At 40.2% G+C, this 26,952-nt stretch overlaps 1 protein-coding gene across 4 annotated transcripts in view; it reads left to right on the forward strand.

Annotated features, from left to right (window-relative positions):
* The window catches only part of PTPN2 (protein tyrosine phosphatase non-receptor type 2), a 114,257-nt gene that overhangs the window by 76,072 nt on the left and 11,233 nt on the right, over positions 1–26,952 (forward strand). For 2 of the 4 annotated variants that reach the window (XM_062201324.1, XM_062201325.1), the window contains exons 5-8: positions 6,489–6,623; positions 14,409–14,618; positions 17,037–17,189; positions 23,104–23,285. In XM_062201324.1, coding sequence (XP_062057308.1) covers positions 6,489–6,623; positions 14,409–14,618; positions 17,037–17,189; positions 23,104–23,285 — 680 coding nt within the window. The remainder of the gene's footprint in view (positions 1–6,488; positions 6,624–14,408; positions 14,619–17,036; positions 17,190–23,103; positions 23,286–26,952) is intronic. The other 2 variants (XM_062201327.1, XM_062201326.1) reach the window with 2 other exon arrangements.

Raw genomic sequence — 26,952 nt, forward strand, 5'->3', positions numbered from 1 at the left:
ACGGCTCACTAGGCTAATCCTCCGCCTTGAGGTGCCGGCACACCAGGTTCTAGTCCCGGTCGGGGCGCTGGTTCTGTCCCGGATGCCCCTCTTCCAGGCCAGCTCTCTGCTGTGGCCAGGGAGTGCAGTGGAGGATGGCTCAAGTGCTTGGGCCCTGCACCCCATGGGAGACCAGGATAGGCACCTGGCTCCTGCCATCGGATCAGCGCGGTGCACCGGCAGCAGTGCGCCAGCTGCGGCGGCCATTGGAGGGTGAACCAACGGCAAAGGAAGACCTTTCTCTCTGTCTCTACCTCTCTCACTGTCCACTCTGCCTGTCAAAAAAAAAAAAAAAAAAAAAGTCCCATACTATTGGAGTCTGTCTCTCCCTTTAGATGTATTAATATTTACTTCTATTTGGGTGCTTCAGTATTGGATATATATGTACTTGTGTGTTATTTCTACTTGCTGGATTAAACTTTTTATCATTATAATAACCTTCCCGGTCTCTCTTTACTGCTTTTGATTTAAAATGTTTTATCTGGTAAAAGTATGGCTATTCCTTTCTTTTGGGTTCCATTCATGTGTAATTTTTCTTGCTATATCCTTTCACATTTAGTCTGTATGTGTCCTTAGAGGTAAAGTGAGTTTCTTGTAAGCAGTGTATAGTTGGGTCCTATTTTTAATTCATTTGGTCATTCTGTATCTTTTAATTGGAAAATTTAGGCCTTTGACATTTAAGGTAATTATTGACATCTGAGGCTTACTACTGTCAATTTAATACATGTTTTGTATTTTTATTGTAATTTCTTTCTTTCTTCCTCTCTTACAATCTTCATTTGTGGTTAAGTGATTTTTCTTTACTGGTGTACTTTGATTTCTTGCTTTATTTTGGTAATCTGTTAAAGGTTCTTTCTTTGTGGTTACCATGAAACTTGGCTATAAGAAGCTATATTGAAATAAGGAAAGACAAAAATACATAATATATATCCTGTTAAAACACTTTATAGCTGTGCTCCATTTCTCCCTACATTTTGAATTTTTTTAAAAAAAATTTATATATTTTAAAGGCAGAGAGGGAGAGACAGAAAGAGTTCTTTCATCTGCTGGTTCACTCCCTAAATACCTGCAACAGTAGGGCTCTCATCATCTGCTGCCTTCCCAGGTGTGTTAACAGGGAGTTAGAGCCGGCGCCGCGGCTCAATAGGCTAATCCTCCTTGTGGCGCCGGCACACCGGGTTCTAGTCCCGGTCGGGGCACCGGATTCTGTCCTGGTTGCCCCTCTTCCAGGCCAGCTCTCTGCTGTGGCCAGGGAGTGCAGTGGAGGATGGCCCAAGTGCTTGGGCCCTGCACCCGCATGGGAGACCAGGAGAAGCACCTGGCTCCTGGCTTCAGATCAGTGCAATGCGCCGGCCGCAGTGCGCTGGCTGCAGTGGCCATTGGAGGGTGAACCAACGGCAAAAAGGAAGACCTTTCTCTCTGTCTCTACCTCTCTCACTGTCCACTCTGCCTGTCAAAAAAAAAAATGGAGTTAGCAATAGAGTACCTGAGGACTCAATCAGACTCTCCAGTATGGAATGCGAGCGTCTCTAGCAGCAGTTTAATCTGTGCCACAATACTTGCACCACATTTTGAACTTTTGAGGTTACATTTGACGTCTTTCAGTATTGCCTGGCTGTTTTTTTCTTTTAATTTTGTTTATTTATTTGAGAGGCAAAGTTACAGAGAGAGGGAGAGATACAGAAAGGTCTTCCATCTGCTGCATGATTTCCCCTGATGGCTGCAACGGTTGGATCTGGGCCGATCTGAAGCTAGCAGCCAGGAGCTTCTTAGCTTCTTCTTGGTCTCCCACGTGGGTGCAGGGGCCCAAACACTTGGACCATTCTCCACTGCTTTCCCAGGCCATAAGCAGAGACATAGACCAGAAGAGGAGCAGCAGTACATAAACTGGTGCCCATATCAGATGCCATTGCCACACTGCTGCCTTCCCACCCCCATTCAGTCTTTAGAACGCTCCCCAAACTCAGACTTGTTTCAAATCTGCCAGTGGTGAGTTCAGTTCAGTATGACTTTTTAGGCAAAAAATAGGATCATCTAAAAAGGGTAGTCTGTCCCTGCAAGCCTATTTCTAGCCTGTGGTAGGCTCAGGTTATGTCCTATGTCCATAAATGCCATCTGGAGTCTACTACCCACCAAGACCAGAAAAGCCTAGCATAGGACCTGTCTGCCAATGAGATGGGCTCATAGCCTGATGCTGTACCTTTTAGCCACTGATGATAATGCCTGGTGTATGACCACGGAACTCTGCTGGGCACTAAAACCAGTCCAGAGGCTCTGTTCCAAAATATTCCTGTGATTCTTTGCTGTCTGACTACAGTTATGGTTGTAGGAGGGGAGATAGAGGCAGCCTCTCAGCTACTTAGGTAGACCTTGGGTGGCTTAAAACTTGATCTCATAGTCACCAGGCCTTGTGCAGCCTTCATACCAGGCTTACTGGAGGCTGGTGGCAATATGTACCAAAACAAATCTGTTTTATGAGGGTGCAGGTGTCTGACTGATTCCAGAGACTGTCAGTGGACACTAGCCTCAGAACAGAAGCGATTAGGATTTGCCCATTGTTGGGCTTTGGAAGTCCAGCAATGAGTTCTAAGACGAAGTCCTGTGGCCCCTTGCTGTCCTATCCAAGTGGAGGAGATTGATAAAGGTAGCCCTTCTGCCACCCTGACTGGCCCCAGGCTGGTAATACATACATTGTCTAGATTATTTATAATACCTAATACAGTTCTGTATAAATAGTCATTATACTGTATTGCTCAGTGGCAATATTATAAATTCAGAAAAGGCTATACATGTACAGATGTAGTATTTTCCCCCAAATACTTTTAGTCCTTGGTAGAAACCAAGATACGGAACTCAGGGATAGTGAGAGCCATCTGTATTTAATATTCATTACTAAGCTTTGTTGCTGTCTCTGCATTTGTTCCAACTAAAACTCATTCTCTAGTGGGTTTTAAGTCTCTTGTTCTTTTTGCCTACACTACCCAATGGATTTTTTCCACCTTTTTCTCCACATACTGTATCTCCAAATTTATTTTTCAAGATTTATTTATTTATTTGAAAGTCAGATTACAGATAGAGGGAAAGACAGAGAGGTCGATCTTCCATATGCTGGTTCACTCCCTAAATGGCCGCAACTGCCAAGGCTGGATCAGGCCAAAGCCAGGAGCCAGGAGCTTCATCTCAGGCTTCCATGAAAATGCAGGGGCCCAGTGATTTGGGCCATCTTCCACTGCTTTTCCAGGAGCATTATCAGGGAGCTGGATTGGAAGTGGAACAGCCAGATCTCGAACCGATGCCCATATGAGATTCCGGCATTGCAGACAGCAGCTTTATTTGCTATGCCACAACGCCAGCCCCTCACATACCATTAATTTTACCAAAATGTGTCTCGCTGTTGGTCATCCTGATTTTTTCCAAGTGTGTGGTGTGGTCTTTCAATAAGTGTTTTCACATTTCTTCTCTTCCCTCCCTCCCTCTACTCTCCCTTCCTTCACTCCTTTTTTTTTTTTTTTTTTTTTTTTTTTAACAGAAAAAAACTGAACTTTTCTGTTCCCTTACTTGTTTTGGCGCTCTTCTTTGTTTCCTCTTATTACACAAGAGGATTTTTCCGGCCTGTCTTTTTTGTCACATTTTCTCTAATCCTGTTCATCTCTGTCTCTTATTTGTCTTTTACTTTAAAAATTCCCTCCTTTTTCTCTTGAAGCATGTCTGTTACATTTATTCATTCTTGTCCTTATAGTTAATCTTCATTTCTGAACCAGTGTGTCCTGTTTGTCGTTCTGTTCTGTCTTCTATCACCTTGTTTCTGAGATGTTATAATTCTTATTTATTTATTTTTACTTCTTGCATCTTTTTTTTTTTTTTTAAAGTCAGAGAGATATCTCCCATCCACTGGTTCATTCTCCAGATGTACACAGTGGCCAGCAGCCTCTTCTAGGCCTCCCACTTGAGTGCCAGGGTCCAAGCTCTTGGGCCATTTCCCACTGCTTTTTAGGCCATTAGCAGTTAGCTGGATCGGAAGTAGAGCAGCTGGGACATGAATTGGCTCCTATGTGGTGGGCCAGCATCACAGGCGATGGTTTAACCAACTATACCACAACTCTGGCCCCTTTTTGTATCAGTTAAAAAAAAATTTCAAGGGGGTGGACATTTGGCACAGCAGTTAAGACAACTGCTAGGATGCCCATATTCCGTATTGGAGTGCCTGGTTTAAATTCTGGCTCCATTTCAGATCCACTTTCCTGCCTATGTGTACCTTGGGAGGCAGCCAGTGATAGCTCACTCACTTGTCACATATGTTGGAGACCCAGAGTAAGTTCCAGGCTCTTGGTTTTGGCCTTGCTCAGCCCCAGCTGTTATAGACATTTGGAGGACTGAATCAGCAGATAGAAAAAATTCTCTCTCTCCCTCTCCCTCCCCTCCCCTGTCTCTGCTTTTCAAATAAAAATCAAAATAATTTTTTTAAATTTTAAATAATTTTAAATGGTTTTTACCAGCTTTTGAAGTATTACTCCATAGTATTATTTGTTTTGGAGGCATTTTCATTTCTTATAGGAGTCAGAGGAAGATGAGAAATGGCTGTTTTTTAAAAGGATGTTTTCCTGGTATTGTTTCCTCATGAAATGACTATTTCACCTTGTCTCTGTCTGGTGGCTTCATAGTTTGACTTTTGGGAAGCTGATTTTTTTTGTCCAAAAATTGAATTCCATATTAGTATTTGTGGCAAATACAGGTTGAACATCTCTAATCCAAAAAATAAAAAATCTGAAATACTCCAAAATCTGATTTTTTTTCTTCAAAAGGCAGAGAGACACAGACAGAGAGCCTCCATTTCCCAAATACCTTCAATAGTCTGGGCTACACCAGGCCAAAGCCAGGAACCAAGAGCTCAGTGCCGGTCTCCCATGTGGGTGGCAGAGACCCAAATGCTTGAGCCATCACCTGCTATCTCCCAGGGAGTACATTAGCAGGAAGTTGGTATCAAGAGTGGAACTGGGACTCAAACCCAGACACTGATATGGGATGTGGGTGTCCCAAGCACCATTTAAACCACTATGTGAAATACCCACCCAAATGCAAATATTTTTGAGTGCTAGCATGATTCCACAAGTGGAAAATTAATATTCCTGATATAATATGACAGGTTACAGTCAAAATGCAGGCACACAAGACTGGTGTTGTGGCTCAGCAGATTAAGCTACCACTTGCAACACTGGCATCTCCTATCAGTGTTATTTTGAGCCCCAGCCATTCCACTTTTTATCCAGCTTCCTGCTAATATCCCTGGGAAGGCAGCAGATGATGGCCCAGATACTCAGGTCTCTACCACCCACAGGCATCCTACCACTCGCATTCTCCATCTCTTTGTCTCCCTGTCTCTCTCTCCAGCTCTCATACTCTGCCTAATAAATACATACATACATACATACATACATACATATGTACATACATACTTTTTAAAAAACACTAAAAATAATGTATTAAAATTGCCTTCAGATTGTGTGTATAAGGTATATATGAAACATAAATGAATTTTGTATTTAGACTTGAATCCCACTTGTTCCCAAATTATCTCACTATGTATAAGCAAATATTCCAAAATAAAAAAAAAAAAAATCAGACATCCAGGACATTTCTGGTTTCAAGCATTTTGGGAAAGGGATATTCACCTGTACAACAGCTGAAGGTAAAGGGGCCTTTTCTGTTGCTCTCCCCTAATTCAATTTTAGTAAAAAGGCAATATCATTTCTCGACATTTAGTAGCAGATTCATAGGTATTTGTGGAAAATGCTTGTAAAATAAAGCATTTTCAGTATTGTTTGAAGGTAAGATTGTGGCAAGAGTTTGATTCTTTTAGACACAGAAAATGAATGTTATATGATGTTAAAATATAGGTTATTATACTTTGAAAATGATAAATTCAGGGCCAGCACTGTGGTATAAGCAGGTTAAGCTGCTGAGCACTGGCATCCCATATAGTGCGGGTTCAAGTCTCGGCTGCTCCACTTCAGATGCAGCTCCATTAATGCTCCTGGGAAAGCAGCAGAATCCACATGGGAGATCTGGATGAAGCTCCTGGCTCCTGGTTCCTGGCTTTGAAACAGCCCTGGCTATTTCAGCCATTTGGGGAGTGAACCAGCGGATGGAAGACTCCTCTCTGCCTCTGCCTCTCAAATAAATAAATAGATAGATAGATAAATATTTTTTAAAAAAGAAAATGACAAATTCGTCTTTATGAACTTAATATCTAACTTCTCAGTTTATAAGTATATTAGAAAGCTTCATAAAGTGTTAATCTTATTAAAATACTCTTTAGTATTGAATATTGTAATTATTCTTAGGTTTGAGTACTTAAAAAACATAGCATGTATGTGTGAGGTGTTCTTGTAAATTTTTTATGGTTTCACAGTATCTATAAACTAAAAGAAAATACATATTTTTAAATTTAGGTTAAATGTGCACAGTACTGGCCAACAGATGACCGAGAGATGCTGTTTAAAGAAACAGGATTCAGTGTGAAGCTCTTGTCAGAAGATGTGAAGTCATATTATACAGTACATCTACTACAATTAGAAAATATCAATGTAAGACTTTTCTTGCCCAAAAGTTTGGACTTCTTATGATGGTTTACAGAATTACTCTTTATTTGGTTTGATACTTGGTACAGCATGTACATTGGGGTAGTGTATCTAATAGTGTCTGTTCATAACCATTTCTTTTTAGACTGTGTTCCTGTATGTAATAGGTCTCTAGGACTCTAAAGACACCCCAGAAACCACGAAGTTCCGGTTGATATTTGAGGATTGAAAGTTAATTATTAAAAACACTTAAGGATTAGGACAAGGGCTTTAGAATCAGGCAAACTTGGATTCAGATCTCAGCTCTGTTACTTAGGAGAGGTGAGCTTTGGTCTTGTTCCTCACCCTTCCTGAGCCTTTTCTTTCACTGGTAAAGTGTAGGTGATCACACCATCCTTTCTGGGCCTGTGGTAGAGAGCAGATGAAAATGTATACGCAGAGTGCCTCGTTTAGAACAGACTCCCTGTAGAAAATAGCTCTGGAACTTACTACTGTTGAGAGTAGCAAAATAGTCAAGAAAACAATTTACTAAATATTGCTAACTTGTATGATTCACCAAACAGAAATTTGTCCTTACTGATTTGAGAAAAAATGCTGAAATATATGGTCTCGAATGTTTATTTGGATTTCCCTCCCAGAAATAGATTAGCTGGGTTTTGGTACATGGTTCAGACTCATACACATGACAGATTGTGAACCTGCTGGAGATCAAGACACTTTCCATCCCTGACCTTTCACATTTGCCTTTTTTGTTCTATAATTAAGTTAGAAAATGTGAAGTAAGGGTATGATACTAATAAAAACTTGGATAACTAGAAAATATTGAAAATATTTGGCCAAAAATAATTTCAAGTGTGTTTCTAGTCTCTAAAGTGAAATACTATTTTAGTTAAGCATTAAGTGATCACCATTAAGTGAACTAACGTGATCACTAACAAAAACAACACAGAAAAGGAGAGGACTTGTATTTTTACTCACATTTACTTTTTAGAGGTATGGAAGTACCTTTAACTTTGGTCTCTGGAAACATTTGTTTAGCACTGCACAGGGTATGCCCAAATACATGCCATGTGCTGAAGACCCAGGGTATGGTGGTTTATGTTGTCCAGCTTCCATGACACCCATAAATAAGCTTATGTGATCTCTTGGATCACCTAAAATGGCTTAAGGTTAAAAATTAAAAGGCTTGGCCAGCGCTGTGGCTCAACAGGCTAATCCTCCGCCTTGCAGCGCTGGCACACTGGGTTCTAGTCCCGGTCGGGGCACCAGATTCTGTCCCAGTTGCCCCTCTTCCAGGCCAGCTCTCTGCCGTGGCCTGGGAGTGCAGTGGAGGATGGCCCAAGTCCTTGGGCCCTGCACCCCATGGGAGACCAGGATAGGTACCTGGCTCCTGCCATTGGATCGGCGCAGCGCGCAAGCCGCAACAGACATTGGAGGGTGAACCAACGGCAAAGGAAGACCTTTCTCTCTGTCTCTCTCTTTCACTGTCTACTCTTCCTGTGAAAAATTTAAAAAAAATAAATAAATAAATAAATAAATAAAATTAAAAGGCTTGTGTTTATTTATAAAATCCTGTCACTTTTTGTTTTGTATCAGCTATTCCATTTACATATGTTGTATACTGCATTGGGAAGCATCAGTAAGGATTTGTTTTCTGGGTTGTATCAGTGCTCATTCCCAGAAACAAAACTGTGTTTCCACAAGCTTCTCACAGTTCTCTGAGTCATTTTCTCTTGGTATTTATCCCAGGTATCTCATCTAATCTAAATTGATTTACGTGAAGGCTGTAGATGGTTTCTTGTTTCTGAAACATTCCTAATTAAGAATTGATTATACCTCAAATAAAAAGTAGAATGACTTGCATATTTTATTAGATTGCAAAACATTTTATCATATATATCATTTTACCCAGAGTCTTCTGTAATGTAAGTAAATAACTCTTTATTATCTCTGTGTTTCCTTTTTGGAAAACACAACAAAAAAAACCCTTTAGTATCCATTAGATTAAGTGGACTTTTTTTCCGTAGATAATTTGGCTAATCAAGTGACAGACTGAAGTCAAAAGCAGATATCCTAACTTCTGACCTAGGGATAAATCTTTTTGTAAAGATATCAGTTCTTTTCAGGGATATTCCTGATTCTAAAACATCTTTCTAAGGTTGAGGTCATAAGTGTATTGGCCAACCATTGTGTTTTAGTTGCTAGCAACCATTTGGTATAATGAAATGATTGCAGGATTTCTTGCTGGCCTAGGTTTAGAATTTACCATAATAAAATAGCAGCGATTTATTTTATGTTCTACTTTAACAATATTTAGTAAGAATTAGGAATGTTCTAAAGCTAGAACAAAGAGTCTTCTAAAGAAAAGAGTGAAATTTCAGTTTGAGAGGCAGAACTGCACCTGGTAAAGCACATAGACCCTCGAACCAGGTTGCCTGGGTTTAAATCCTGACTCTGCCACACCTGGCTAAGTGACTTGGGTCTCCTTACTTGGCTTCTGTGTCAGTTTCATCATCTTATAAAATGAAGATAGTTGCATACCTGTCTCATTGGGTTAATCTAAGGATCCAAGCCAGTTAATACTGTGGCATTACCTAAGACATAATACAGGAACCACAATTACTAGCGTATGTCATTTTATCTCTTTCCTTTCTTAATAGTGATGAATTGGGAAGGACCACATGAGGCAGGGACAGTTGGAGGAAAGAACAGGGAATGAGAGAAAATGATGATGAAGTAGGGGAATAATAGCCAACCTCTGCTTGCAGATTTTTGGTGAGGTATCTAGAACCAGTTTCCTTCCAGTAGAGCTTGACTTGTATCTGTTAACAAGTGTGGGGCCAAAGCTGTCGTGTAAGCAGGCCCTGCTTTGAACTTTTGCCCTGAATGAAGAGATTCCACCTCTGCTTTCAAAGTGGCTCCTGGCTTGAGCTACGGAGAGTGTGTGGGCTTTTTAAATGTGAGGTCATCTAGAGTACTTATTTGTCATTCAGATTTTTCTTTTTAGTTGCCCTTCACTGTTTTCCGTAATGTTGTTGGCCAGCTTTATGTTTATCAAGTTCCAGGAATACTATTATAATGCTGACTGTCTTCTATTTCCCTGTCCCTGTAGATTTACCCAAAACAGGATGAGTGTCTAATTATTATGATACTCAGCTGGGACTTGATTCAAAATGATTTAAACATTTATGCCACCTAACATGGCCTCCTCTTTTCTCTGCCTATTTATATCCTAAACCCTCTTGTGGCCCATTTCTTTTCTTTTTTAAGATTAATTTTATTTATTTGAAAGGCAGAGTTACAGGAGTTGGGTGGGGTGGGGGTGGGGAAACAAAGAGAAAGAGAGCTCTTCCATCCACTGGTTCACTTCCTATGGCAATGGTTAGGGCTGGGCTGGGCAGAGCCAGAAGCCTGAACTCCATCCTGGTCTCCCATGTGGGTGGCAGGGGCCCAAGCACTTGGGCTGTCTTCTGATGTTTTCCCAGGCACATTAGCAAGGAGCCGACGCAGAAGTGGAGCATCCAGGACTTGAGCTGCTGCTCATATGGGATGCCAGTGTCTCAGGAGGTGGCTTAACCCTCTGCGCTGCAATGCCGGCCCTGACCCATTTGTTATTTAAGTCTTTCCTAACATAGCTATGACATACTCATTCCTAACACCATGAGTCTCCTTTCACTTCTTTCCATAATTTATATTTTACTATAGTTTTGTTGACTTGTTCATTTCCTGTGTGTATATACATATTTTGACTCTGTAATAAGGTGTTTAACTCCCTTTAGATAGGATCCTTATCTACTTTCTTCAAACTTCCCTCTGCCATCACACCAAGTACATTGTTAAACATACTACACCTCAGCAGTTGTTTTGAAATATAGGTGTGGCCTAAAAACCTGTCTGTGGCTCCCATTATTTAGAGAAAAAAGTCCATGTCCTGTGAAGAAGTCAGGAAGACTGAACCCAGCTCAGTCCTTGTGCTCTTGGGTATCTTCATCTCCTGCAGGCACTAGGATTTGTTTCTGCCAAAAGACTTAGACTTTGCTACTTACACTTTATTTCCCAGAGGACCCTACATCTCAGCATATTTCTTTTCTCTCTGCTTAGAATGCAAGCCTATCCCTAGTTATTCCTGTCACTCCACTGGTGAGTTCTGTCTGTCCATCTTCCAAAATGAGTTGCAGTGAACAAATATTATCATGGATGACATTGATTCTGGCAAAAATTGACAAGGGACACAATGAATTAAGGCTGTGACAGTGAGGGTACAGATTTGACATCTTGTGGAAACAGCGTTGGCAAAGGTAGCCATTCTTGAGATGTGGAGGAACAGATTGAAAATAGGAGCATTTGTACAGTCAAATTTTTTTTTAGGAGCTGCACCAAAAGCAAATGTGAGTTCAGTTGTTTTACAAGTAGCCAGTATCTTTTAAATATTTACCACATGCTGGCATGTAGCAGGCACTTTACTTTCATTATTTCACTTATTCCTTACAACTGCCTTTATAAGGTGAGAACTGTTATTTAATCCCATTTACAGATGATCAAACTAGGGCATGATGAAAGAAATAGAATCCTGATACTTTCAGTGTATCCATCTGAAGTGTGAAAATAATTGGGCCTAGAGCCTTAGAGCTGTAGATTTTTTTATGTACATTGTACTCATTATTCCTACGTCTTATGTAGATTAGATTTTTTTATAATAGGTAGAAAATTTATAATCTTCATATGTATTTATAATAATGATTAACCTGAATTTGAATGGCTTTAGACAGGATATATGCTTACATTGCCATAGACCTAACAGTTCCCCATTGTCTTGTAACTCCCCAACTCATAGATTATCCTCTGTGCATATATATAACAAATTTTGCATCCTTATTCAAAGAGTTTAAATTTAGAATTCTCCTTCAAAAAGTGTAAGTTGGATTTTTCCTTAAAAAGAACAGTAAGCCACTGACATTTCTGTCCAGAATATGGTATATATAATGCAAAGTTTTACCAAGAAAACTTGGAAGGCATGCATGGAATGGCCACAGCCATGTCATTGAGGATGCCACAGAGTATGTGTGGGTAGTAAGGCGAACAGCCTGAAAGGGATGAGTGCATTAGAACATTCACTGGACTCTTAGACCACATTTAAAGGAAAACATGGCTTTGAGTTAACTGTATTCCTGGGCTAACCAAGGACCAACTTCTTCAGCCAATTCCTATGTGGGCATTGACTTGTTAACCATCCACTTACAGTTTGTCAAAGGAAACCACAGTTTAGATTTAATTTGGGATATTTTGAATATATGTTTTAGTTCACTTTGTTACTTACACTAACATTGACTTTCTGCATTGCAGTTGTATGATAGCACATTCATTTATGTAACCCCACCCACAATAAGGATACAGAATGATTCCATAATGCCCCCAGATTTTCTTGTGCTGCCTGTCTACAGGCAGCCCTGTTCCCCACCCTAGCCCCTGGCATCCACTGATCTGGTTTCTGTTCCCATAATTTGCCCTTTACAGAATGTCATATATATGGAATCATACAGCATGTAGCCTTCAAAATCTGACTTCTTTCATTAAGCATACCTAATTTAGAATTTAAAAGGAAGTGTTTCAAAACCCAAAAATCATGATCATTGTTTTAACTACTGCTAGAGAAATTTTTGTTGTAGCTTTGCTATGTCAAGAACTTGGATCACAATGTGTTTAGAATTATTAAAGCTAAATGTTAAGAAGAATTGGGTCACTAAAAGTATGGAGTTAATCTTTTGTTAATTTATGCACTGTATTTTATCAGTATTTAATATTAAATCTAAGATCTAGTCTTAATGACTAATGAAAAATGGAAAAAACTTTTTTTCTTTTTTTTTTTATAATTTATTTTTATTTTTTTGACAAGCAGAGTGGACAGTGAGAGAGAGAGACAGAGAGTAAGGTCTTCCTTTGCCGTTGGTTCACCCTCCAATGGCCACCGTGGCTGGCGCGTTGCGGCCAGTGCACCGCGCTGATCCGATGGCAGGAGCCAGGTGCTTCTCCTGGTCTCCCATGGGATGCAGGGCCCAAGCACTTGGGCCATCCTCCACTGCCTTCCTGGGCCACAGCAGAGAGCTGGCCTGGAAGAGGGGCAACCGGGACAGAATCCGGCGCCCTGACCGGGACTAGAACCCGGTGTGCCGGCACCTCAAGGCGGAGGATTAGCCTGTTGAGCCATGGCACCGGCGGAAAAAACTTTTTAAAAATGAAAACTAGGGGCTGTCATTGTGGTGTAGTAGGCTAAACCTCTGCCTGTGGTGCCGGCATCCCATATGGGTGCCAGTTCTAGCCCTAGTTGCTCCTCTTCCAATCCAGCTCTCTGCTAACGGCCTGGGAAAGCAGTAGAAGATGGCCCAAGTGCGTGGGACCCTACACCCATGTGTGGGAGACCTGGAGGAAACTCCAGCTCCAGCTATTGCAGCCATTTAAAGAATGAACCAATAGATGGAAGACATTTCTCTCTGTCTCTTCCTCTCTCTATCTCTACCCTATTTCTCAAATAAATAAATAAAAAATCTTTAAAGAAAATGAAAACTAACTTTTAATCTCAATTTTTAAGTGGAGAACTAACTTTTTATTTTTGACAGGCAGAGTGGACAGTGAGAGAGAGACAGAGAGAAAGGTCTTCCTTTTGCCGTTGGTTCACCCTCCAATGGCCGCCGCGGCTGGCGCACTGCTGCCGGCGCACCGCGCTGTTCCGATGGCAGGAGCCAGGTGCTTATCCTGGTCTCCCATGGGGCTAACTTTTAATCTTAAATTTTTATGGGTTATACAATAGTAACCTTCAGCTTTTAATCATAAAGCATACCAAGATTTTTTAATGCCTCCTACCTCCAAAAAATTCCTATAATAAAACTGAAAAATTGTGCAGACACATTAGAAGATCACTGTTTTGTTTACAGAAAAAAAAAAGATTATAAAACAAAGAAGTACTCCTGGGGCAAAAGGTAATTTGGTGAAAAGGAACATTTTCATAATAAATTAGAAATAAAGATCATCAGAAATATCCAGGAAGTGATAGTGGTGCCAGGCAAGCCTGAGAGGAAGCAGTTAGTGTGTTGGTAAACAACTTTAAGATTGGAAATTACTACCATGGGAAAAGGCAGCAATTAGGGAAGCAATTTTAAATAAAAATATAAAGATGCTTCTTTAATTCTTGAGTTTCTCCTCTGCCTGTGTAGCAAACCATATAAAAGGAAAAGTATATTTAAAAAAAAAAAAGTTTGGAATTCTTAAAATGGAAACCAGAAAAGATTGTAAAATTATGCTGAGAGACATTTTTAAAAAGAAGAAGAAAGCACTCATTGTGACGCATTAATTTTTAAAAAATGCTGGTAGCATATATGGTACAGCTTAGTAGTTAAGAACTCAAGTGCTGTGCAAGATTGCTGTTTCAAATCCTGATGCTGACATTTTCTAGTGTGTGACCTTGAACAAATTACTAACTTTTTGCCTCAGTTTTCTCATTTGGAAAATGAGTTACTAACAAGACTCTTGTGTGAGTTGAGCTAAGAGCACTTAGGACAGGCCTAAAAACACTGTGTTATATGTGTTAGCTATTAATATGTTCCAAATTTCCCTAAAGAAAATCTTCCCTAATATGTATAAGCAGTTAGCAAAAACCAAGTGGAAGAATGGTACAAACAGTTCATAAGTATTCATTTTAAAAAACACATGATCTTTCTGAAGTACTTTTTTGTTTTGTTTTGTTTTTAAAGAAGATGATTAGAACTAACTTCTCCTCCCTTGATTTTCACTTTTTAGAGCGGTGAAACCAGAACAATATCCCACTTTCATTATACCACCTGGCCAGATTTTGGAGTTCCTGAATCACCAGCTTCATTTCTCAATTTCTTGTTTAAAGTGAGAGAATCTGGCTCCTTGAACCCTGACCATGGGCCTGCGGTGATCCACTGTAGTGCAGGCATTGGGCGTTCTGGCACCTTCTCTCTGGTAGACACCTGTCTTGTTCTGGTAAGTGCTCCTTAGGATCTCATGCTAGTCTTGGTGGGTTTTTTGTTTGGTTGTTTGTTTTGTTTTGTTTTGTTCTGTTTTGTTTTGTTCTCTTCCAGCAAGAGTAAGTTCTGATGTCATTTCCTAGAACTCTGTTTTTTGAACTTAAACTTGTGCCTTCTTTTGGAAAAACCTACAAATCTCGTATCCAAGATTATTCTAGAGATCACCCAGGAAGACCTTTCCTCCTAGTCGCTTTGTATTACAGAGATAATAGATTCCGCCTCTTTGTTCACATGTAAGAATATATAATTCCTTCTTTCTCAGATAAGCACTTCATTTCTTGTTCTGTATTTAAAAAGGGGTAATGACAGGACTTACCTGAAAGGATTGCTGTGATAATTCAATATATTAAAACATTTAGGGAACCAGCATGGTGGCTTAGTAAGTTAAGCATATTATTCTCCTGAGATTCCTATATATGCCCCTAAGGGTTATGTTTATTGCCCCACCAGTCATCCCCAGTTCCAACGTGTGAAACACTTTCTTCTCCTTTTAGGACATTTATTTTTCCTTACTTTGGATAGAGGTGGCTTCTGTTTACCCTGAGGCCCCTGCCAACGACTGTCTTTTCTCTCCCTTCTTTCGTTATAGAATCACACCCATCAATGATATTGTCTGCCTTGACTTCCATCCCATCTGCCCCTTCAGTTTTCTGTTTAATTTCTATTTCGTGAGCTTGTTTTAAGATTTGTCAATAACCTGGGCAATTTAGGAAACTAAAGTTCTTAACCTTAATTATAAGGCCCTATGTTGTGTCTGCTTTCCTCTGTTAGTCTCTTATCTGTCCCCTTAAAAGTTAGCTATGCATCCTTGCATTTATTTCAGCATTCTTATGCTTTCTATTTTGTTTTGTTTTGTTTCTTATGCTTTCTAATATGACTGCTAGCACAAAGTAGATTCTCAGATGAATTAATAAAGCACACATTCTTTAACGAAAGACCTTAGCAGGATACTCTTAGTAGAACATTTCAGATGTGACAGCTGTAATGAAATCTGGGAATTAAGAATGGTTGAGTCATGGGCCGGCGCTGTGGCTCACTTGGTTAATCCTCCGCCTGCGGCACCCAATATGGGTACTGGGTTCTAGTCCCAGTTGGGGCGCCAGATTCTGTCCCAGTTGCTCCTCTTCCAGTCCAGCTCTCTGCTGTGGCCCGGAAGTGTAGTGGAGGATGGCCCAAGCGCTTGGGCCCCTGCACCCACATGGGAGACCAGGAAGAAGCACCTGGCTCCTAGCTTTGGATGGGAGAAACGCAGGTCGTGGCGGCCATTTGGGGGGTGAACCAACGGAAGGAAGACCTTTCTCTCTGTCTTCTCTCTCTCACTGTCTGTAACTCTACCTGTCAACGACAAAAAAGGAATGGTTAAGTCTTACCATATACACTATATTACTTTACCACTCTGTCCACATGCTGTACTTAAAACACATTTGGGCTGCAGTTGAGACCACTTCAGATGCCTGCATCCCATATTGGAGTACCTTGACTTGGTTCTTGTCTCTGGTTCCGATTTCAGCTTCTTGCTGATGTTCATCCTGGGAGCAGTGATGGCTCAAGTATTTGAGTCCTTGCCACCCTTGTGGGAGACCTGGATTGAGTTCCTTGCTCCCATCCTTGGCCTGGCTCAGCCTCAGCTGTTGTAGGCATTTGGGGAGTGAACCAGCAGATGAACTTTTTGCCTTTCAAATGAATAAAGCAGAAATTGGATCGTTTCATTAAAGTAGACTTTGTCCTATTTAAAAACTCTGGTGTCTGTGTGGTTAATGAATGTTAAAACTAGATTGTGTGTTTATTCCTGTTCCTGCCAACCATTATTTACACAGTTTTCTCCTTTTTCTGTTGTGGTGTGGTTTCTAAAATCCAATCCATAGTCCAGAGTTGATGTAGTAGTTCAGCAGTGTGATAGAGAATATAGACTTTCTCTAACTTTCTTGTCCACTTCTGTAGATAACTGCTGTGCCTTCAGACATTGTATTTGTAGTCCATACATGAAGAAGGCAGAAGGGCTATGGGCAAAAGATTTACTACCATCAGACCTTAAAAACAATCATACAAATAAATAAAAAGAACTAATCACAGGAACTTTACCCCTATCCTAGCCAAAACTAGTCATAAATCCTTCCTTTGGTTACTGGCCAAAGTGAACGAGATTACTATGATTTGGAATCAGTTGTGAATCAGCTAAAGAATCAGAATTCCTCCATCTACTACTTGAACAATTGAGGTGTGGAAAGGATGAGTGGATTGGGACGATGCATTAAATGATCCTTTCTCATGAAGAGTGAATGCACAGCAAAATTCTTAGTAATAGTCCTGTGTTGCTTTTCTTTCCTGGACTCTAACACTTAAAGGCTGGACTTAATGTTTCCCTTTCCTGCAGATGGAAAAAGGAGATGAAATTAATGTTAAACAAGTGTTACTGAATATGAGGAAATACCGAATGGGACTTATTCAGACTCCAGATCAACTCAGATTCTCATATATGGCTATAATAGAAGGAGCAAAGTGTATAAAGGGAGATTCCAATATACAGGTAATCTTTTCTTGGGGAAGTATAATACCTGTTTCGTTAGATACAGTTTACATTAAGCAACTCACTTTCCAAAAAATATGCTTGAGTTAATTTTTGGGAATAAGATTTCACTAGAGAAACTTCAATTTTCATGTAAGAGAGATTTAAGTGTTTAGTCATTAAACCAGGAAATTTAGGTACTTTTGCCCCATTAAAAACAGAATATTTAGTTTATATTTTAGATATTTCACTGTATAATAATGAGCAACTAGAGCATGTATGAGCAATCTTCAAAAGTTTATGGAGGGGCCTGCACTGTGGTGCAGCAACTAAACTACAGCCTGCAGTGCTGACATGGTTATGGGCGCTGGTTCGAGTCCCAGCTGCTCCTCTTCTGATCCAACTCTCTGTTATGGCCTGAGAAAGTAGTAGAAGATGGCTCAAGTCCTTGGGCCCCTGTACCCACGTGGGAGACCTTGTAGAAGCTCCTGGCTCCTGGCTCCTGGCTTCGGATCAGCGCAGCTCCGGCTGTTGCGACCATCTGGAGAGTGAACCAGCAGATGGAGGACCTTTCTCTCTCTCTGCCTCTCCTTCTCTCTGTCTGCAGCTCTGCCTTTCAAATAAATAAATAAATCTTTAAAAATAAAAAAGAGAGGGTGAGAGAGAATCTTCGATAGTTGATTTACTTCCCCAGATGGCTTACAGGGTTGGTGCTGGGCCAGGCCAAAGCTAGGAACTAGGAGCTTCATCTGAGTCTCCCACGTGTGTGGCAGGGGCCCAAATGCTTCTGTTGCTTTTCCCAGTCCACTAGCAGGGAGCTGGATCAAAAGTGGAGTAGCCGGGACACAAATCAGCACCCATGTGGAATGCCAGTGTGGCAGGCAGCAATTTTACCCACTATGCCACAAAACTGGCCCCTGAATAAGCCTTCTTTTATAACTTAGGTCAGACCATCAGTATCCTGCTGCTGGCCTGGCTCTGTGTTGTAGTAGGTTAAGGCTCTGCCTGCAGCCCTGCAGCTGCATGGGATGCCAATTCAGGTCTTAGCCAGCTACCCCACTACGTCACCACGCCAGCCCCCCACCACAACGCCAGCCCTCAAGTCAAACTTTATATGATATTTATCAATAATATTTTAAAGGTTTTGTGTAAAAGATCTTTTTCAGGTTTTAGAAAGCATTAAATAAAAATTTTAATGGCAAAACATGAGGTTACTCTGTGCCAGAATAACTAAGTGGAAAACTAACCCACAAAACCCTAGACCCTATTTCAGAACCTATTTCAGTACTTGAAATGTGGCTAGACGGAAATTTAAACTATACACCAGATTTTGAAGACTTAATATAGAAAAAATGTAAAATATTTAAATAATTTTAGAAATAGTGATTTTTTTTTCTGTTTTTAGTATTCTGAATTAAATAAGACATTAATATTTTTTAACGTGGCTACGGGAAAATATTGAATGATATATGTGACTCACATTGTATTTCATTGGACAGTCCTGTTGTAGAACCTTAATTTAGAACAGAAATATGAGAGAAATAAAGTCCCTTGAAATTTCAAGTCATAAAATGTCAGTACCTATTGCAAAGATGTAAAGTCACTTTGTTAATGTGGAAATCCAAAACAATAAATAACTGAAGCCCATACAAGTATCATTTTACATATAAGGATGTGATAGCCAGTTTATGAAAAGACTCTTCTTTCTCTCCTCCTTTGATCTCTAATTTTTTGGGGAAAACTAATATTTATAAGAAGAAGGAAGCTTCTTTTCACTGTGGGCATGATATGGTGTGGGGGTTACTTCCTGAACCCATGTGTCCCCAGGGAACCCATCTTTCTAGTAATGTCTTTGATCTTAGTATTAGGGTGGTGCTGGTCTCATAGAATGAGTTAGGAAGTAATCTGTTTCTGTTCTCTGAAAGAGATTGTAGAGGATTGGTATGTTGTCTTTAGTTTGGTAGATTTCCCAGTCTGGGCCTAGTGCTTTCTATTTTGGAAGCTTATTAATTATTATTTTGATTTTTCTCTGATTTGTAAACTATTGTTTGCTTTTTATTAAGATGTAATGCTTGTACATTTTAATGGAGTGCAGTGCAGTATTTCAACACATGACCACTGTAAACCAAGTCTTTGCATCTTCTCTTTTCTTTGTGTTGGTTGATTTTTTTTTTTAGTAGGTATATGCCTTTTCACGTTTTCTGTTTCTTTCGTGGGTTTTAGCAATTTGTGAAGCAATGGGTCCATTCCATTTAGGTTACTTTGTGAGCATAGAGTTGTTGATAATAATCATTTTTATCATTTAAAAATGTTTATTTGTTTATTTGAAAAAATAGCAGAGCCCGAAATCTCCCTTCCTCTGGGTCACTCCCCAAGGGCCTGCAGCAACCAAAGCTGGACGAGGCCATAGTCAGGAGCCCAGGACTCCATCCAGGTCTTCTATGTAGGTAGCACGTACGCTACCTGCTGCCTTTCAGGGTACTCATTTGCAGGAAGCTGGATTGGAAGCAGAGTACATGGGACTCAGACGAGGCATTCCAGTATGGGATACACGTGTCCCAAAAGGTAGCTTAACTGCTGCGCCAAACAGCAGCCCCTGAATGCAGTTTTATGTTAATTTTTCTAATATGATTTCTTGCATACATGTATTTAAAGTGATTTAGGACCTGTAGTGACATAGAGGAGTTGTTAATGTCACAGGTCTGAAGTGATTCTACTTTTTTTAAAGATTTATTTATATATTTGATAGGCAGAGTGACAGAGAGGGAGAGACTTAGAGGAGTTGGGGAGATAGCTTCCATTTGCTGGTTGACTCCTCAAATGCCTGCAACAGCCTGGTATGAGCCAGGTCAAAGCCAGGAGCCTGGAACTCCATTCAGTTCTTGTACGTGGGTGGCAGGGACCCAGGGATTTGGACCATCATCCCACTGTCTCCTGGGTGCATTAGCAGGAAGTTGGATCTGAAACAAAGTAGCCAAGTCTCTAACCAGGCACTCTGACAAGAGATGTTGGTGTCCAGAGCAGCAGCTTACCCCACTACACCCACAAACACCCATGCATAGAGTGATTGTATTTTAAGTCAGTTAGATATAAATATAGATATAGATATAGCATATATTCATTAACAGAACATCTGTAACGACCTTGACCTACCTAGGTAAATATGGATAATTACTAGTTGCCCCTTGGCACATGTTTTGGCATAAATACATAAAATAGTTACTGGTATGGCCACATGTTTATTGGCAAACTCCCAGTGTCATTGATGAACCTCCCAGATTAAATAATGTAGTTCAGCAATTCAGAACTTGTGTTGCAAGATCTCTCGCTGATAATTTGATCCTGCTAATAAAGTGTTAAATGTTAAATGATAAACTTTTAACAAATTGCAGTGTTTTTTCAAGTTTAACTGTATCCCTTTACAGCTCTTTGGAGATACTTTCTTCAGTGAGAGAAGTGGATGGGGTGGGGGTTCCAGACAAGTGAATGAGGCGTTGCTGCCAGCAGCAGCGTGTGATGCGTGAAAGTGTGGTTCATACCATGAGCACAGAATTAGAAAGAAAGGTGAAACCGCGCCAGACTTCAACATGGAGCTCATGAGAAATTCTTATTTAGTGAAAGCAAATACCTTGGCTTAACCCATCTGTAGTGACAAGCTGAGACAGGTGACTCAGGAGTGCCTGCTCACTTTGTATCACTGAAGGGCAAATATAAGTTAAGTTTGCTGCACTGAGACATAGCAGAATGAATTTTTCAAAAATTCACTGACATTAACTATCTCACCCTCCTCCACCCCTACTTTGCTGAGTGCCTTTCTTGTTGACAGATTCTGAATTTGTTGTATATTCTGGGAAGTGGTCCAGTGAGGCTTGATTGTTGGCTTCAATTCATTCATTGACATTGTTGAGTGTTGTCCAAATACATGGCCAAGTTGCTGTAACTGGGTCTTAGTGAAAAATGGAAACTTCAAAAATTGACCAACATAAATTGTGGAGACCGCTGAACATTTTTTATTGGGTGTTTTCTTCATCCAGTTTCTGAAATTGTTGAGCTTTTCAGAGACATACAGCAATATAGCATTATGAGGGACTGCAGGATAGTCAGCCCAACTATCTGAGTTAAAATTCTGCCCTGCTGTTTATTAGCTGCATAACCTTAGGCCAGTTGCCCAAAATCTCTGGACTTACCTGTACAAGGGTGGTAGTGTCAGTTACCTAAGGAAATTGTGAGGTTTGAAACAAAGGGAAAGAGGAAAATTTACATAGTCATCTAAAGTGAAGACATCCCACTCTTCGGTGCATTGTACAGTGTTTTGTAACTGTTGGCAGGGTCTTCTTCCGGGACACAGTCTGTTCAGCCACCCCGACCCTTCCCATTGACCCCCAGGACTCCTCTCCTAGAAGCCTGCTTCCCGTCCAGCCTCGTCACTTCTTCCAAGTGTCCATGTTCTCTGTCCTCCAGCTACATTGCACAAATTGTGCTACTCCCTGCCTGCTGTTTTCCAGGCACAGCAGACATATCACATTCTCTGAGTCTTTTGTAAATCAGCTGTTCTAAAACAAAGATGCATTCATTATGCAATTGAATACAACAGCTGTTTCTGGGAAAGGTGGGGCTGGTGAAACGCCTTTTTCATTCTTGTGTTGTATGACGATAATGGGACAGATTAGAAACAGTCCATCCAGTGTATGAATGAGTTTTCCAGGTATTTTAAAAATCTAGATATATAAACATTGTCTTTAATAGTATGATTTTGTTTAAAAGTAACTCCAGGCTATGAATGTTTTGTAAGTTCTGAGAATGTAAGTTGCTGTGTTACACCTCTGTTCAAAATCATTGTTCTCTTCAGGTAGTTAGTAGAGTGTTCTTTATTAATTTGATCTAAGACCCTTGTTTCCATGGTAGTGTCCTCAAAGGGGATCACACCTGTCCATACTAAGTAATTTGGCTCATTGTCAAAGTCACAGATAATCAAAACCATTGACTTCCCCTCTGCCACTGTTAACTGGCAGGGAGATCAATGACTTTTGTGTTCCCTGCCCTTAAAAGACGTGAGAAACCATCGTCCCAGTGATTTTTGCCTTTTTTTGTTCAGCCTGGCCACTGACAACTGCCATCTCCAGGGACACATTTCGTACCTCTTCTTCCCCTGCCTTTGTTACTAGGAATGGTGACGGTAAAACAGAGAAAGCTTAGTGTTTGTCAAACATGATACTAATCCTGGGCTTTATTATTAATCACTGTAGCAGTTGCCCGAGGAGGGTGATGATATCCTCTTTCATAGAGAGAGAAACTGGAATTTCTCTTTATCTTCATCGAAATCCTGCTGTTTGTTGTCATCCGCTCTAAAGTCCAGGCATGCTAAAGGATGTTTGCCCAGCCTGGTGGTGAGCTGACCACCTGGAGCTCCCAGTGTACTTGGTAGGGACAACCAAATTGAATACCTTTGACAACATTAGGACCTGTTTAGATATTTTAACTGTTTGGTCTCCCTGCACTGGACAGGAGCAAGGAATAGGAAGATACCAGATCACATTCAATGGCTACATTGATCCCTACTCCAAATTGCATACTTTGGATTAGAATGTATGAAGAGTTAAGCAAAATTTAACATTAGCTGAAATTTTCGTACCATGACTAATATTTTAGTGAGGTCCTAGTTTGTCTCAAATAGATAAAAATCATTAAACTTTTAATAAAGTATTCAAATACAAGGTGATGTATATAAGTAATTAAATGCTTTATAATTTTAAACTTAAGCATAGTAGTCAAAAGTACTGTGGTATGATAAATCCTTGGTCATTTTCATTCATCTTTTAGCGTTGCAGGGATTTTTTTCAACTTGAATATAGAATTTAAAATCAAACGTTTTTTATTTAAGGGAAGCCAAATTTTCGGTGTCTGCATTGCTTTTTCTTTTTTCTTCCCTACCTAGAAACGGTGGAAAGAACTTTCTAAGGAAGATTTATCTCCTGCTTTTGATCATTCACCAAACAAAATAATGACTGAAAAATACAATGGGAACCGAATAGGTCTAGAAGAAGAAAAACCAACAGGTGACCGATGTACAGGACTTTCTTCTAAAATGCAAGATGCTCTGGAGGAGAACAGTGAGAGGTAAGATTCCTAGAGTTACATGCACAAAAAGATGAGGCTTTTTATTTCAGTTGATGGGAAGTAATATAGACCCTCTGTCGAATTAATATTTAAGTAGCATATGATTACATGATTGTTCTCAAAAAGCTTTCAGTTCTAGAAAAAGACAGTATTTATAAACAGAAACCAGGTGAAAAAAAAACAGTATTAATTGAATACAAAAGTTAATATGATTAGGTACTAAAATATACAAGTACAGTATAGTAAATAAATGATATGAATACTTGCCACTTGTAGAGTTAAAAATAAAGTTATAAAATATTTAAACTTCATTCCATTGTTAGAGGCAAAAAAGTAGTTTTCTTAAAAAATAGGTAAAATGCCATTTTATACTTTTTCGTTTTAATCCATATAAATGTATAAGTTATTGAAGATTTATTTATTTAAAAGGCAGAGTTAGAAAGCGAGATCTTCCATCTGCTGGTTCACTTCCAAAATGGCCACAATAGCCAGGCTGGGCCAGGCTGAAGCCAGGAGCCTGAAACTGTCCTGTCTCCCATGTGGATGCAGGGGCCCAAGGACTTGAGCCATCTTCCACTGCCTTCTGAGGTGCATTAGCAGGGAACTGGATCAGAAGTGGAGCAGCTAGGACTCGAACCAGCATCCACATAGATGCTAACACTGCCAATGGAGGCTTTAACTTGCTATGCCACAATGCTGGCCCCCCAGTTTTTTAAAATTAAAAAAAACTACATTTCAAGGGCTCTAATTATTTCATGCACACATTAGGAAGCTGGTGTTCTGAGGTCTAAGTCACTTAGCAAAGTGAGCTCTTTTTCTTCTCTTTTGAATGTCTGAATAACTTTCTTTTTTTGAGGGGAGGAGTTAAATATACTTTTTATTGTGGGAAGTTTTATGTTGTCATACTTGTCAAGATTGGGATTTGGGATGTACCATGAAAATAGTATGAAGGTTCCTGTACATTATAGCTGCACACTGTATTTTTGTAATATCAAAATTATGTACCTGAAATTTTATAAAACCTAATATATTGCCATATATAGTAAATGTGTTGTATTTCCAGACAGCACTGCTACTCATTTATGGCTTTTTAAGGATTTATTTTATTGATTTGAAAGAGTTATAGAGAAAGGTAGAGAGAGATTTTGCATCTGCTGGTTCACTCCCCAGATGGCTACAACAGGCCAAAGCTGAGCCAATCTGAATCCAGGAGCCAGGAGCAGCTTCTGGGTCTCCTACCTGGGTCCCAGGGCCCAAGGACTTGGGCCATCCTCCACTGCTTTTCTAGGTGCATTACCAGGGAGCTGGATTGGAAGTAGAGCAGCTGAGACTCAAACTAGCACCCATATGGGATGCTGGCGCTGCAAGCCAGGGCTTTAACCTGCCATGCCACAGCACCAGCCCCACATTTATGACTTTTAGACTAAGTGAAAGCATTAAGTTGTTCCTTTTTTAGCCTTAAATTACTACTATTTTTAAAGATATATTTATTTATTTGAAAGGCAGAGTTATAGGCAGAGAGAGAGAGAGAGAGAAAGAAACACCTTCCATCTACTAGTTCACTCTCCAGATGGCCAGAACAGCCAGGGTAGGCCAGACCAAAGCCAAGAGCGTCTTCCAGGTCTCCCACATGGGTGTCTGTGACCCAAGTAAATGGGCCATCTTCTGCAGCTTTTTCCAGGCCATTAGCAGGGAGCTGGATAGGAAATAGAGCACCTAGGACTTGAGCTGGCATCCATATTGGGATGCCAGCACTGGAAGTGGCAGCTTAACCTGCTGTGCCACAGCTCCAGCCCCTTAAATTAATACTTTTAAATCAGAAAATAATATTGTTTTAAATTACGTTGACTTGTTTGGTAGTAAGATTTTCAGATTCCTAGTATTAGTATCCCCTTCTCCCCCACTTTTGATTAGTACTATGTGTAAAATTAAGTGAAAAACAAGCTTAATGACTAAATTGGTTTCCATAGTATTTCAGAATTATTTTAATTTTAAAAGACACACACAACCCATCTTAACAATCACAGTGGATTAAACCATCATTGTCCAAATTTGGAGATCCAGAAATTAATTAAAATAATTTGGGAGCTACAGAGTGATTGCAGAAAGTGTTCTTACAGAGTGTGTGGATGTGTGCATACATATGTTCACATGGATTGTTTTCTTCCTCTTTTTTCTTCCCTGGGAGGTAAATGAGATCTGGTGTATGTTTGAAAGCAGAGGGAGGGTCCCAAGAGAGAAGTAAGGTTTTTCAGATGTATTTGAAAGGCAGAGAGAGAAACAGAGATTTAGAATAGAGGTCTCTTATCCATTATTTCACTCTCCAAATGCCTGCAACAGTATGGCATCTGGGCCAGACCAAAACAAGGAGCTTAGAACTTCTTGACTAATCCAGATCTCGAGCCACTTTAACCGTCACCTCCTACTGCCTCCCAGGGTATGCATTAGCAGGAGGTTGGAATTGGGACCTGACCCAAGCCAAGACTTAAACCCAAGGACTTCCATATGGGATGCAGGCATCCTAGGTAGTGTCTTAACCACTATACTAAATGCCTGCCTTCTCTAGTGCATTTTAATACTGATAGATAGCTTTGCATAAGAGGTACTAATAGAATAAGATAAAAATTTTGTTAAAGATTTCAGCCATCAAAGGAATAGAGGGTAATATTTCTTCTCTTCATTGTCATTGAGTATCCTCCAAGACAGTGTTTGCCAAATTGAAGGTCCAATCCCATAGTCATGAGATCAGTTATTGGCTAGAGTTATTGGTTAGAGTTTCTAAAGAAGAAAATAGAATAGAGTAAAATAGAAATTATTAGACGATCATAAATAGTTAACTATGAATAGTCTAACCTAGTTTCATCTGTGTCCGTGTTGTATATAAATTCTCCATACTCAAATGCATACTGTGTATATAGGTAAATGTATGTGTATGTGTGCTCCATTGGGATATAAGATATTTCTTGTAGATTGGAATCTTAGTTTGACAACCAGTGTTCTCAATCATCACATGACCCATAAAGCTGTGAGAGGGGAAGGTAGTGGGGCTATATGAAAAGTCTTACTGTACAGTATGTTTACGTAAAGTGCGCCTACCAGGGCGAGTGTTGGCAGAAGCCTGCTGAGTCTGCTGCCATAAGAAATTACATGTGATTTTCCACGGACAAGGGTCCACAGGAAACTCTCTTTAGGTTTTGTAGCCTAAGTTGTATGAATATACGCAAAAACCCGGCTAGGTCCCCCTCGGAAGGTTATTACATAGACATAATATCCTGAGTCGCAACTGGATAACAGAAGATTTTGTTGTATCACAAAGTGGGAATAGTCCGTCCTCTCGAATAGTGCTCTTGAACTAAATTACAGGGGAGTGTTTGGCGCAGCAGTTAGGATGCCACTTGGGACACCTGCAGTGCATGTCAGAGTGCCTGCATTTGATTCCCAGCTCTGCTTCCAATCCCACACATCCTGGGAGGAGTAGGTTGGTGCCTGCCATCCACATAGGAGACCCAGCTTGTATCCTTGCCTTTTGGCTTAGGCCCAGCCCACTGCTGACTGTTGCAGGGAATTTGAGGAGTAAACCAGTGGTTCAAAGATCTCTGTCTCTAGATAGATAGACAGACAGACAGACATATGTGCATACTTACATACATATATAGGGGAGGATAAT

The sequence above is a fragment of the Lepus europaeus genome, chromosome 9, assembly GCF_033115175.1.
Source record: "Lepus europaeus isolate LE1 chromosome 9, mLepTim1.pri, whole genome shotgun sequence".
Classification (NCBI taxonomy): domain Eukaryota; kingdom Metazoa; phylum Chordata; class Mammalia; order Lagomorpha; family Leporidae; genus Lepus; species Lepus europaeus.